Source organism: Sinohyriopsis cumingii, chromosome 5, assembly GCF_028554795.1.
Source record: "Sinohyriopsis cumingii isolate HCF-2022 chromosome 5, ASM2855479v2, whole genome shotgun sequence".
Classification (NCBI taxonomy): Eukaryota; Metazoa; Mollusca; class Bivalvia; order Unionida; family Unionidae; genus Sinohyriopsis; species Sinohyriopsis cumingii.
This window is the reverse complement of record NC_142965.1, coordinates 24360235-24372457: the sequence shown is the minus strand read 5'-3', so window position 1 is coordinate 24372457 and position 12223 is coordinate 24360235. Positions and strand designations below refer to the sequence as shown.

Sequence of the window (12223 nt, the reverse complement as noted above, 5' to 3'; positions counted from 1 at the left end):
TGGCGACCCAGTTATGGACCAAATCACTGTGGTTAGACAGATACCTGTGCAGATCTTGAAATATCTGTTCCATAACTGAATCCAGTGGATGTTGAAAAGAATCTCCGCTTCATAAAGATCCTCGTACAGGATAACACTGAGTTAATGCCAGTAAAACTAGGATGTATGATATCCACTAGCCTATTTCGGGAAGCCAACATTAGTCAATCTGTAACACCAATCAGACTATTTACGCTAAAATAAAGCGATGAATTGTTTGTTTCTCTTCATTACCACATAACCCTTGCAACTTAACATCTTAATGTATCAAAGAAAACTGTACAATACAGTGTTTTAGAAAAGACACTAATACCATATTTATTTTCTTATCTCCATCAAGATATACAAATATCTCGATCAATATATACAAATATCTCCATCAAGACATACAAATATCTCCATCAATATATACAAATATCTGCATCAATATGTACGAATATCTCTATCAAGACATACAAATGTCTCTATCAATATATACAAATATCTCCATCAATATATACAAATATCTCCATCAATATATTCAAATATCTCCATCAAGACATACAAATATCTCCATCAATATATACAAATATCTCCATCAAGACATACAAATATCTCCATCACGATATACAAATATCTCCATCAATATATACAAATATCTCCACCAAGATGTTACAAATATCTCCACCAAGATGTACAAATATCTCCATCAAGACACAAAGATCTCCAGCAAAATGTACGAATATATCCATCATGATATACAAACACATTCTACAAAGTTAAGTTGAGAGAACTGAGTTCAACTAACTTTTAGCTTGAAAATAGCTGGCAATGACAATGACTCCACTATTATATATATATATATATATATATATATATATATATATATATATATATATATATATATATATATATATATATATATATATATATATATATATATATATGTATATATGTATATGTATATATATGCATATATATATATATATATATATATATATATATATATATATATATATATATATATATATATATAATTTGCATTGTTTGTGAATTTTTTTAAAAAATGTATTATATATTATGGATACTTGCAATTTGGCCTTGACCTTGTCCAAAATCAAGTTCATGTTGTTCCTGACTAGACACGATGATGGTGTTTTCATTTTGTAAACAAATAATCTTTACTTACTATTTCGTGACCAGAGACCTCACCCCTCATGCTACAGACCGCTCCCATAACAGCAGCCGACAGACCAAAATGGTGCTCCCTTGCTGTCGCCTCAAGCACCAGACGGCGCAGAGAGGATTGATTGATTGAATATTTCGTAATATTAATGTTACACACTACAAATAGTTCGCAAGCAGGAAGATGAGGTATTAGTTCTTACCAAGACGAAAAATAAATTTTGTCTGTATGCAATGCAAACAATTTCGTTGCATGAACTGGCAAAGAGAAACATGGAGAGGAATGTCAAAGGAGGAGACAATTGTGTGAATGTTTTTCAAAAACATCATATCATCACGTCTAGCTCTGTCGATGGAATTGATTAAACAAAATAACACTTTTGATTAGAGTTTTGTCAATTGCCCATTCTTTTGTTAATGAAAATACCGAGCCTTACAAGTTTCAATTTTACAGTCAAGCTAAACACGCTGTTTGTTAGTCAACCAGCTAATCACACTGTTTGTTACAATCAACCAGCTAGTCGCACTGTTTGTTACAGTCAAACAGCTAGTCACACTGTTTGATACAGGCAGTCAGCTAGTCACACTGTTTGTTACAGTCAGACAGCTAGCCACACTAATTTGTGACAGTCAACAATCTAGTCGCACTGATTGTTACAATCAACCAGCTAGTCACACTGTTTGTTACAGTCACGCAGCTAGTCACAATGCTTGTTACAGTCAACCAGCTACTCAAACTGTTTGTTACAGTCAAATAGCTAGTCAAACTGTTTGTTACAAATAGCTAGTCACACTCTTTGTTACAGACAACCAGCTAGTCACACTGTTTCTTACAGTCAGTCAGCTAGTCACACTGTTTGTTACACTCAGCCAGCTTAGTCGTACTGTTTGACAGAGGAAGTGTGTAGTAATCAGGAAGTACTCGTTTCATGATTTCATCAAAATGCATCAATGGCGTAAAAGACAGGATTTTAAATTCGTAAGAGAGTATATATATATATATATATATATATATATATATATATATATATATATATATATATATATATATATATATGTGTGTGTGTGTGTGTGTGTGTGTGTGTGTGTGTATTGGTGAACAAGCTGACCATATTTACCATATTTACAAAATACATATTACATAATAATAAATACACTCTAGAAAAACGATCATACCTTTCAGATCAAACATCATCACTGTCTCATTTACAAACTGTTCTGTCTGCTAGGCAATATTGGGGATTATTGTGGACTGTGTCCTATTTTTTATGAAAAGGTATCAGCAATAGAGCTCATTTACTCGTATTAGACCAAATATAGGCCTAGAATCAATCAGGCTTACGACTCTGTATACATCTGCTGAAGGGTGCATACATTACGATAATATGTAAAATACACTTATTCAGTTCTTCGAGGTCTATATGTTTGTGGCGTCCGGAAAAGTGATCAAAATCAAGTTTGTCAAGTACGATCTTGAGTGTAATGAACCAATACAAGTCTCTTGTTTATTCGTTTTGCTGAATGATAGCAAAAGTCAAAGTTCAATGCTTGCCTGTAACAGTAGCATGCGCAGAGAGCCCGACTATTAAGAGCTGATTTTGTTCCGCAGGGTCAGTTTGGATTATAGCTGAGCATGTTGACAAATGATCTGGGATTTGAGTTTCTGACGTTGGTCCTTGGGACCGTACTACTTACTGAAGGGGCCCCTGTATCGTGTAAGTATATACGTAACTGAAAGCTTAAACTAATATTTTTTTTCTCACACCTTTACATATGTTATAACAAGACAATGCTAATAATAATTAACATGTTACTATGTATGCCATAACACGCCATTGTTAATAATAATTATTACTTTACATAAGGATGCAGTATAAAAAATATGCTCTGTTTCTGGCCTGAACATGACCTATGTATCATGTCTGTGAGACAGGTCGATATTAAGGTAAGTGCTGACCATATCCCCTTTTTGAGACAGGAACATGCATTTTTTGCTGGTCCAAATATGCCACGAGAACAGGCACACGGGCCAGTGTAACTGTATTTCCCACTGAGTTTCTCCTTTATATAAAAACGCGTGTAATTTCCCTCTACAATTCGGATGTATCTTGACATAGGCAATATGTAGAAAAGGTATAACAGTTTTGAATGTGTGCGTAGATATGGAGCAAAATTGTGTGTTACTCGTGCTTTCTCAGAGAAACAAAACTTTAACTTCAAGTAGTCATACATATATATATATATATATATATATATATATATATATATATATATATATATATATATGTGTGTGTGTGTGTGTGTGTGTGTGTGTGTGTGTGTGTGTGTGTGTGAAATGATAAGACTTAAACCTGATACAATTAATTTAGATAACCATGTGAAATGATGGAACTCAAACCTGACACAAGTAATTTAGGTAACCATGTGAAATGATGAAGCTCAAACCTCATACAAGAATTGAGACAACCATTAAAATTGATAAGATTCAAACAGATACAACTATTTGCGGCGGCCAGGAGAATTATAGGACTCAAACCTGATACAAGTGATTGAGACACTCGTGAGGAATGATAAAACGCTAACAGATACAACTAAGTGAGACACTCATGAGAAATGATAAAACTGTAACCTGATAAAATTTTAGTTAGGACACTCATGAGAAATGATAAGACTCGAACCTGATACAATTAATTGCGACAGTCATGAGAAATGATAAGACTTAAATAGACACAATTATTTGAGACATTCATGCGAAATGATAAGACTCGAACCTCAAATAATTGATACAGTGTCGAGAAATGATAAGTTCTAAACAGAAACAATTAACTGAGACAGTAAAGGAAATTGTTGACACTCAAACCTGATACAATTGATTGAGACACTCACGAGAAATGATAAGACTGAAAACTGATACAATTAATTAAGACAGCCACGGGAAATGATACGACCCAGACTGATAATTAACCCAGGCACTCACGAAAAATGATAAAACTCAAACCTGATAAAATTGATTGAAACAGTCATGAGAAATTTTGCATATTCGCCTGAATTGGAATTGTTTAATTTAAATGCAACTTTTGTTTAAAATATTCACGTACTGTTTCCTTTCCTTCATAATTTTCATTATTTAGATTTAGGAATCATACTTAGCTTGTTTTAGTCAAGTTTGCATTATTCGTGAATTTAAATATATAATTCAATTAATTATTCAAAACACTTAAACACGACTAACTTTTGTAGCAGATAATTCTCATTAACTTTTGTTCCACCTTCAGTTGTTTACGATTTTCGAGTGTTCATGTAAATTTATAGTTATTAACTTAATAAATGATAAATGCGCATGAAGACTGCACCCTTACACCCTGCCAAACTCATTGGTGGGCACTGAGAACATGGGCAATCATTGCTTAAATCCGGTTAAACTCCATGGCGGACACTGAGTTCTCGGGAGATACTTGTTCAAATCTGGTTTAACTCTCTGGCGGACACTTAGATCTCGCGTGATACTTGCTTAGATCCGATCATCGCTATGGCGGACACTGATATCTCGCGTGATACTTGCTTAGAACCGGTTATCTCTATGGCGGACACTGAGATCTTGGAAGATACTTGTTCAGATCTGGTTTAACTTTCTGGCGTACACTGATATCACGCGTGATACTTTCTTCGATCCGGTTATCTCAATGGCGGACACTGAGATCTCGCGTGATACTTGTTTTTAAATCCGGTTTAACTCTATGGCGGACACTGAGATCTCGCATGATACTTTGAGATCTCGCGTGATACTTGCTAAGATCCGATCAAGCTTTATGGTCGACACTGGGGTCTCAGGCAGTGTCTTTGTTATTGCCTATTTACCGCTGTTAGTGTATATTTTCCTGCTGTTTATGATTTCGCTGTTTCTGATTAGCTTAATAATACCGTTTAATCGAATCAATTAGTACGCTGACAGCAAAATGGACTCGTTATTTTGTTTCAGCTCATTAGGTTGCATTTTGCCTCCACATATTTCTTATTGCGGCAAAACTATAAGACTGGATGTTGAAAAAATATTTGATTTTTTCACGAAAAACGACACCTACGTTGTGACAAAGAGCATGTTCTATTACAAATATATTAGTTTGAAATTAGTCGAGTCAGAAATTTCTCCATTTTATTAATATGCTTATGTAATTCACTCAACTTTCTGAGCAAATGATTTGATTTCTCTCTCGTTTTATTTTTTTGTTATAAAAGTACTAACCACCTTGGTTCCGTGTTTTCATGCAGCAGATTTGCAACACGTGTGTTATTAAAGATTATGTGAGCCAATCAATACCACTATTATAAATTCAGACAGCGTGTATTGACATAAGTTTGAATCCGTTTCAGTCGCATGCCCAGAAAAATGGGAATATGGACAACTGCTGAAGATATCCGGTTGTGTTCGTGAAATCTCTGATAAGTTTTCTCAGTATGACTGTCTAGAGGGTGGCTGTCTAATTGGTCAGAAGGAAGAAGAAGACGAAGGAGTAGATGAGCTTATTTGTATCCAAGGTAGGCGTTGGTTAAATGTCTCTTGCTTCCGAAGATTGTTTCGTCAGTTTATAAAACTACACATACATATACTTATTTCCAAAATAACTTCGTTTACATCCAGTTTTTTTAATAATGTTTTTCTTATTTTTAAAAGCTTTATTAATTAATCATGAAAGCTGATAGCCAATAAAAATACCCGAGAGCTTATTCAGGAAAACCAACGTAAGACATTTCAGAAATATTTGCAAAATTAGTTGCTTCAAGTCTTTTTTTTTAAAGTTTTGTGGTTGTATCCTAAAGACACGCGGACTTAGAGCTCGATGTTGCTTACAATTTGTGAATCAATAAAAAACAATCGTGCGTTTTACTTACATATTTGCCTCGTTATATCTAAGCATAATATGGCATGACTGTATTCAAATAGGTACACCATCGTCTAAGTATGAGTAAGTCATATATTAGGTACACCATTGTCTAAATAGGAGTAAGTGATATATTAGGTGCACCATTGTCTAAATAGGAGTAAGTCTTAGATTAGGTACACCATCGTCTAAATAGGAGTAAGTCATATATTAGATACACCATTGTCTAAATAGGAGTAAGTGATATATTAGGTGCACCATTGTCTAAATAGGAGTAAGTCTTAGATTAGGTACACCATCGTCTAAATAGGAGTAAGTCATATATTAGATACACCATTGCCTAAATAAGGGTAATTCGTAGGTTAGGTACACCATCGTCTAAATAGGAGCAAGTCGTAGATTAGGTACACCATCCTCAAAATAGGAGTAAGTCATATATTAGGTACACCAGAGTCTAAATTTTCGCCGTTTTTAGTTTGGACTTTGTACTCAGGTCTGTTACTAACACAACTTTCTTGAGATACTTACTCTGCATTTCATTTATAATAAGTATACTCCATTCTTAGAAAAGCAGGTCCTTAAAGTCTGCAAGGTGATGAGTCAGGTTTATTCTTTTGCATTTTGACGAATATGTGTTCGTTGGGTCTTGAAATATGCGAATGAGAACTGAACAAAATAGACAGATAAAACACTGCGGGATCCTGCCCCAGGCAACACAAATATTGTTACTTACCTGTTTGTGGCTAATGACGAGCTAAGCTTATTGAAGACTCGTTAGTTCCTTGAGCCTACGGTTCGTGTTATTTCTATGCGCAAACAAATGAAGAAACCTCAGCTTGATCGACCAAGAAAGGAATTTCGAGAGGGTGGCAACGATCAGCCCATATTTTTCTCCCAGTGGTTTTTTTTTCAACTCACAGTTTGTATGGGATAGTCCGGACTTTCATGCAAATCTTTGCATGCTCAGTGCATTTCTGGGTTACTATATGGATGTGCTTGGTTAACGTCGATTAAAAACCAATCCAGACTTGTCTTACGAGGGACTGGAAGTTTGCTAGCATTTGCCACGCGTGCTTTTTGAAGACAAGTTTTGGGAGATGTGTTGCGACAATGCAGCAGATGTTTGGCTGCACAAGTGGCTCCCACCTGGCGTTGTTATTGACATTCATGGCATACGGTCTGCAGGTTGGAACCTAAGCGATGCAATATATGCATCAGTGCAAGAGGCGTGGTACTGTTGTTTGTACCTGTGTTGCAGAACAGCCATGTTTGTGTTGTGAATAAGGACCTTTAGGCAGCTTTAAATCAATAAGCATGGTTTTGGCACTTAGCGTACGGTTAGCTATAGTAGAAAAAGATAGCTGCCTTTATTCCTCAGACAGCGTATATCGCATGAAGGCATGGGTTCACAATGTTCGACATAGTACGGATGAATAGCAAGCAGGAGATAATGTGCTGGTCTCAGTTATGTCAGGCTGGTGTACTTTTCAATTTTACAACTGCCTATCCAGGCGTTTGAATTCTGCGATGGCTAAAATGTTGAGCTCCAGCTGCGAAGATATACCAATGATGCTGAAGCTCACCCACTTATTAGTGGCCTAGGTCAACCTGCCATAGGCGTTAAACGTCAAGCAGAAGGACAGGTGGGCTGAAAAGAAACGGACTGGTACTGTGACATATAATCATTTTGGGGAACACCGCTTTAATGATTAAATTCCAAACCCAGCCACAACTATTACAAAGTTGACAAAAGCAGAATACATTAACCTGTAAGCATCAGAAGCACATATGATCCATAATACTACTAAATGTATAATTTTAAACGATTTAATAACTTAATTTAAATGTTTTTGATGCGCCTATATGCTGAGCACATGGAACTATGCGAGGAAGCTCTAGTAGTGCGTTGGCAACGTGTTTATAACGAGTATGGGTAGCTGAGAACCCGGTAGCCAAGTAAAACATATGTTAGGTGCAGCAGTTTGGAAAAAAAAGTACTTTTAGACGCACCAAAAGACAACGCTTGAATAGTACAGCGTTTGGAAAACTCGGAGACGCTGGTCTAATAAAGAATTTCTAGCAACAGTTAGAAGTGCTGACAAAGAAAACAAAGAAACGTTAGCAATGCATATTGGCATAACTTTAAAATATTACTGGTGTGCCATTCGGGACCCGCCCGTTTCCCTGTTTATTTCCTAAGCCAGCGTATGCCACACGCGAACTCATAACACATGCCATTTTTTTATATATGCCACGACAAACACACGAGAAGGAGGCACCGCGATGTATTCTGGCCGCATGCAGTACTCGCAGAAATTTGGCTGGTGGTCTGGGGAAGACAAAGTGGCTTCTAAATATCCGTACATGCTAGACGTTTTTTTTTTCTTCTTCTGTTTCCGTTTATGTGACTTCAGACACTCTGTAAACATTTAGACGGGCAGATTTCACTACACAATAAGAACGAAATTATCAAACCGAGTTAAGAGTAACCGACCTGTAGAATCAAAAATCGGCTTTGCTTTTGAATTTAACACTATACAGATTATTTGTTTCAAAGCGGAGTACTATTTTGAACTATTAGTAAGTTAAACTTATATTTATAATTAATGGCAAGAATTTTGGGATTCGTTCATTTATTGTGGTATTTTACTATTGCAAAGTGTTTTTTATTATCTCATAGTTAAGGGCACGTCTGCTTTGTGTTTCTCTTTAACTGTTCCCGATGATCTTGCATTAACACATATCTCTTAATACTGTTACAGTGATACAGATGCAGTCAATGCAAAGGGAGGATGTTCCATTGCCGACAAAGTCAATGCAGGATTTGAAATCACAATCGGGGCAAAAGGAACAGCCTCAAATTCATCCAAAGCCAAACGAAGATAATGTAATATCCTCGACGGTAATGACTACGCTGGTTGATAGACAAGATGGTGGCCAAGGTACTCGCCTGACAAACGTTGCATCTCTTGCCAGTCCCTATGCCTTTGGTGTAGCCGTGCTGCCACCACCACGCAAAAATGGCAGATAACATATCCAGCTTGTCTGTGAAACTCGCACAACTTTTTTGTCATGGTGCCTACCATCATCCCGCGGTGGAAGTAAGGAAGTTTAAACCAGAGGACCCTTTCATGCTGGAGGTCTCTGAGACAAAACCTAAAGAGAAGAGTGGAAAGAAGAATAACTCTATTATTATGTGTTGTAGTTAGAGAACTTTTACTAAATAAGAACTTGACGCCGTTGGCCATCCCGTACTTTTCAAAAGTACCAGTTTTACTTACAATATTCATTACTTTTACGTCAAACCCACATGTCTTGTATTTACCTTGTTGGCTTTTTGTTTAAAGTAAAATAGTTTAAAGATACAAAAAGCGTAGTTATTTTCACTATAATATTTTTTGTTTTCATAAATAAAATATATTCATATTTTCTTCTCTGCTTTCATTTTATTACATTGAAGATGGCAATCATTCTACGGCGTAGATGGAAACTTATGCAAACTTTTTCACATATACCCCATTCACAGCCAATGAACGCAAATGCAAATAAGATCTAATGACAGGCGTGTTCGATTGGCGAAAGCCTGATTTGCAAACAGTGGGAAACACTAGTCTGGAAACTCCTTCAACTGCGTGTAAACATCTAGTTTGGTGAAAACACACAGAAGTGTTGATTTTCACGTAAAAGGTATACTTCTGTAGCTTTAATTTACAGTTCCATTTTTACGAAGTAGGATTTTTACATTACAAATAATATAAATTATCGTTTTATATCCTTGTTAATCTGTAATATTGAAAATTCAGCAAAAGACCGAGCCCGTTTATAATTTTAGCTGCAAACCAGAGTAAAAGGAGCAACACAATTTTTGCATTGATGTCAGATTAAAAATCGAAAAGGATAGGCGTGGATTCCTATATTTGTATTAAAATACACACACAAGGCAAATTTCCTTTCCAGAACAATAAACCAAAGGCTTCACAGAAATATTAGTGAAGAATGGATTAAGGTTTTTAAAACAATTAATTTACTTGACACTTGATATATTTCATTTCTAAGGGATATTTTAAAATTGTAACACATATTTCATTCACTTGCTACTCTCTACTTTTTACGTACGTCCATTGAGTTTGTTGTCAATTTCAGCAGACATGAACGCCAGCAACAACGCTGTTTGTCAAATATCTTATCTTCATTAAAAAGAAGTCTCCCGACATTTTACATGTGTTTAACTACAATGAAGTCTTGAGAATGATGAATCGCTGTAAATGTGTGCCTTAGAAATTCAAGACGTATATTGATTTCTGATAAATGTAAAGGTCAATGACAACAACAACAGATAATTCGCTTTTATCAAAACCAAAATAATTTGGCTCGATGACGTTGAGAGCATGCAAATGACTTGCCGGGCTAAATTTAGTGTCGTGTTGTGATTTTAGAATTTAATATCTCCACCCTTTTTGTGTCTTGGTATAAGTACTAAACTGTCAAAATAATTGATACTGCTAATTATATCAGAACAATTAATTACACGTATTACATATATAATATAGTAATTACATGCCAAGTTAAGAATTTCTACGTACGTGACTATAAATCACTCTAACTGAAAATAGTGTATTGTTGTCCGCGTTGTCAAGCTTTCTGTGACACACAAAAGGCTAATAATATGTTTATTGAAAAGGAAACTTGATCCACTCCAGAATAATACCCTCTGTAGCAGCTAAGAGTCGACGTCAATTGATTCTAAAAATAGTCCTCTTGAATCCCTAAATCCTTTGAACTCTTGATGTACAGTCTAGTCGGACGATTTGAAAGTCGAGGTAATAACGGGATAATTATCATCTCATAAAGACAATCATTTTTCCTTCTGCTCTTTGAGAAATTGAAAAGCAGAGACACTTGACTTGATGCCATTCATAAATATAATCCCAAGAATCAATGACGTTTACATTCAATGGCATAGCCAGGGCCTGAATTTAACAAAGTTTCTTACATGTATTTGTCCTCAAGTTGAGAACAAAAATTACCTAGCTGTGAATTCAAATTGCAATTTATTTCACATGGTTATATATGAAATAATTATGAATTATATTTCTCATCAACTAGCGGAGAGGGTGAACAGACAACTTGCTAGAAGGTCCATTTTTGAAAAATAAAGCTTCCTACGAAAATGAAAAGTAGGTCAATGACGTCAAACCGAAGCCTCTAACCAAAACCGAGAGTTTCTCTAATTGGGTTAGTTAATTTTTGTTACTTCATTTTTGTCGTTCGTGTTTTTCTAAATTTTAATGCGCGTTTTTGTTTACCCGTCGGACACTCATTTTTGGTTGAACCCTCTATGCTGCTGTATTATGTGAGTTATTAAATCATTACCTTATCAATCTCTCAACCAACGATTTTATCAAGACCTATACGATGTCGTGATCGGGGATCATGCAAATGTATCGTGATAAATCAGTGTGGGGTAGATTGTGCTTTTGAAAAGAAGAATTTGAACTTAATCATGACTATGTCCCCACTACACCGAGTCTGATGAATATTTTGCAGAGTATGTGTATCGACTCCATTAAACACAACTAAAATATTGCAGTTATCTTTGATCACTTTGGGTATGTGTGTATATCGCTGAGTAACATAAATTACAGCTGTGTTTTTTTTTGTCTGCCTCGAGAAAATATCCGAGCTGGATTTGATCGTTTGTCCAGCATTACATCATCGTATACTACGAGATTATTAATAAATCCATCGAGGTCATCTACAGATGGGGCTTCATCAATATCGGTGATAAAATTAATAATATCATTGCCGTTCTCATCCAACAATTTTGCATTTTCATTAAAATCTTTAAGCACATCGTAGCATATATGATCATCTACGTATGGTGCCACTAAATATAACTTAACCCACTCGAGCCATTTTATTATCAGATTAAGCAGTAATTGTGTTTTACCCGATCCGGATGGACCTATTATTATCATTATGATGGAATTCGGTAATGCTGAAATATGTTTTACTGGCTCTTGCTTTCGTATCGCTGAGACATCAATGACATCCATGTTATACAAATATAATAACTAATATGGATTTATAGTGTGTTCGATGCAGAGCATTCACCCCCACCAGTGGATAAACAACAATAA

General features: G+C 35.6%; 1 protein-coding gene across 1 annotated transcript; it reads left to right on the top strand.

Moving 5' to 3' along the window:
* The first annotated feature begins 2632 nt into the window (after positions 1 to 2632).
* On the top strand, positions 2633 to 9514 carry LOC149798798 (uncharacterized). The gene is made up of 3 exons (XM_089956984.1): positions 2633 to 2918; positions 5575 to 5739; positions 8846 to 9514. The coding sequence occupies exons 1-3, from the start codon at positions 2837 to 2839 to the stop codon at positions 9112 to 9114; spliced, it is 516 nt and encodes a 171-aa protein (XP_089813110.1). The 5' UTR covers positions 2633 to 2836; the 3' UTR covers positions 9115 to 9514.
* Positions 9515 to 12223: the final 2709 nt, after the last annotated feature.

What these genes read in the sequence shown, in the direction of transcription:
- LOC149798798 (XM_089956984.1), top strand. Translation starts at nt 2,837, where the DNA reads ATGTTGACAAATGATCTGGGATTTGAGTTTCTGACGTTGGTCCTTGGG. An exon ending in TGAAGGGGCCCCTGTATCGT is followed by an intron (nt 2,919 to 5,574) that starts GTAAGTATATAC and finishes AATCCGTTTCAG; the next exon opens with TCGCATGCCCAGAAAAATGG. An exon ending in TGAGCTTATTTGTATCCAAG is followed by an intron (nt 5,740 to 8,845) that starts GTAGGCGTTGGT and finishes ATACTGTTACAG; the next exon opens with TGATACAGATGCAGTCAATG.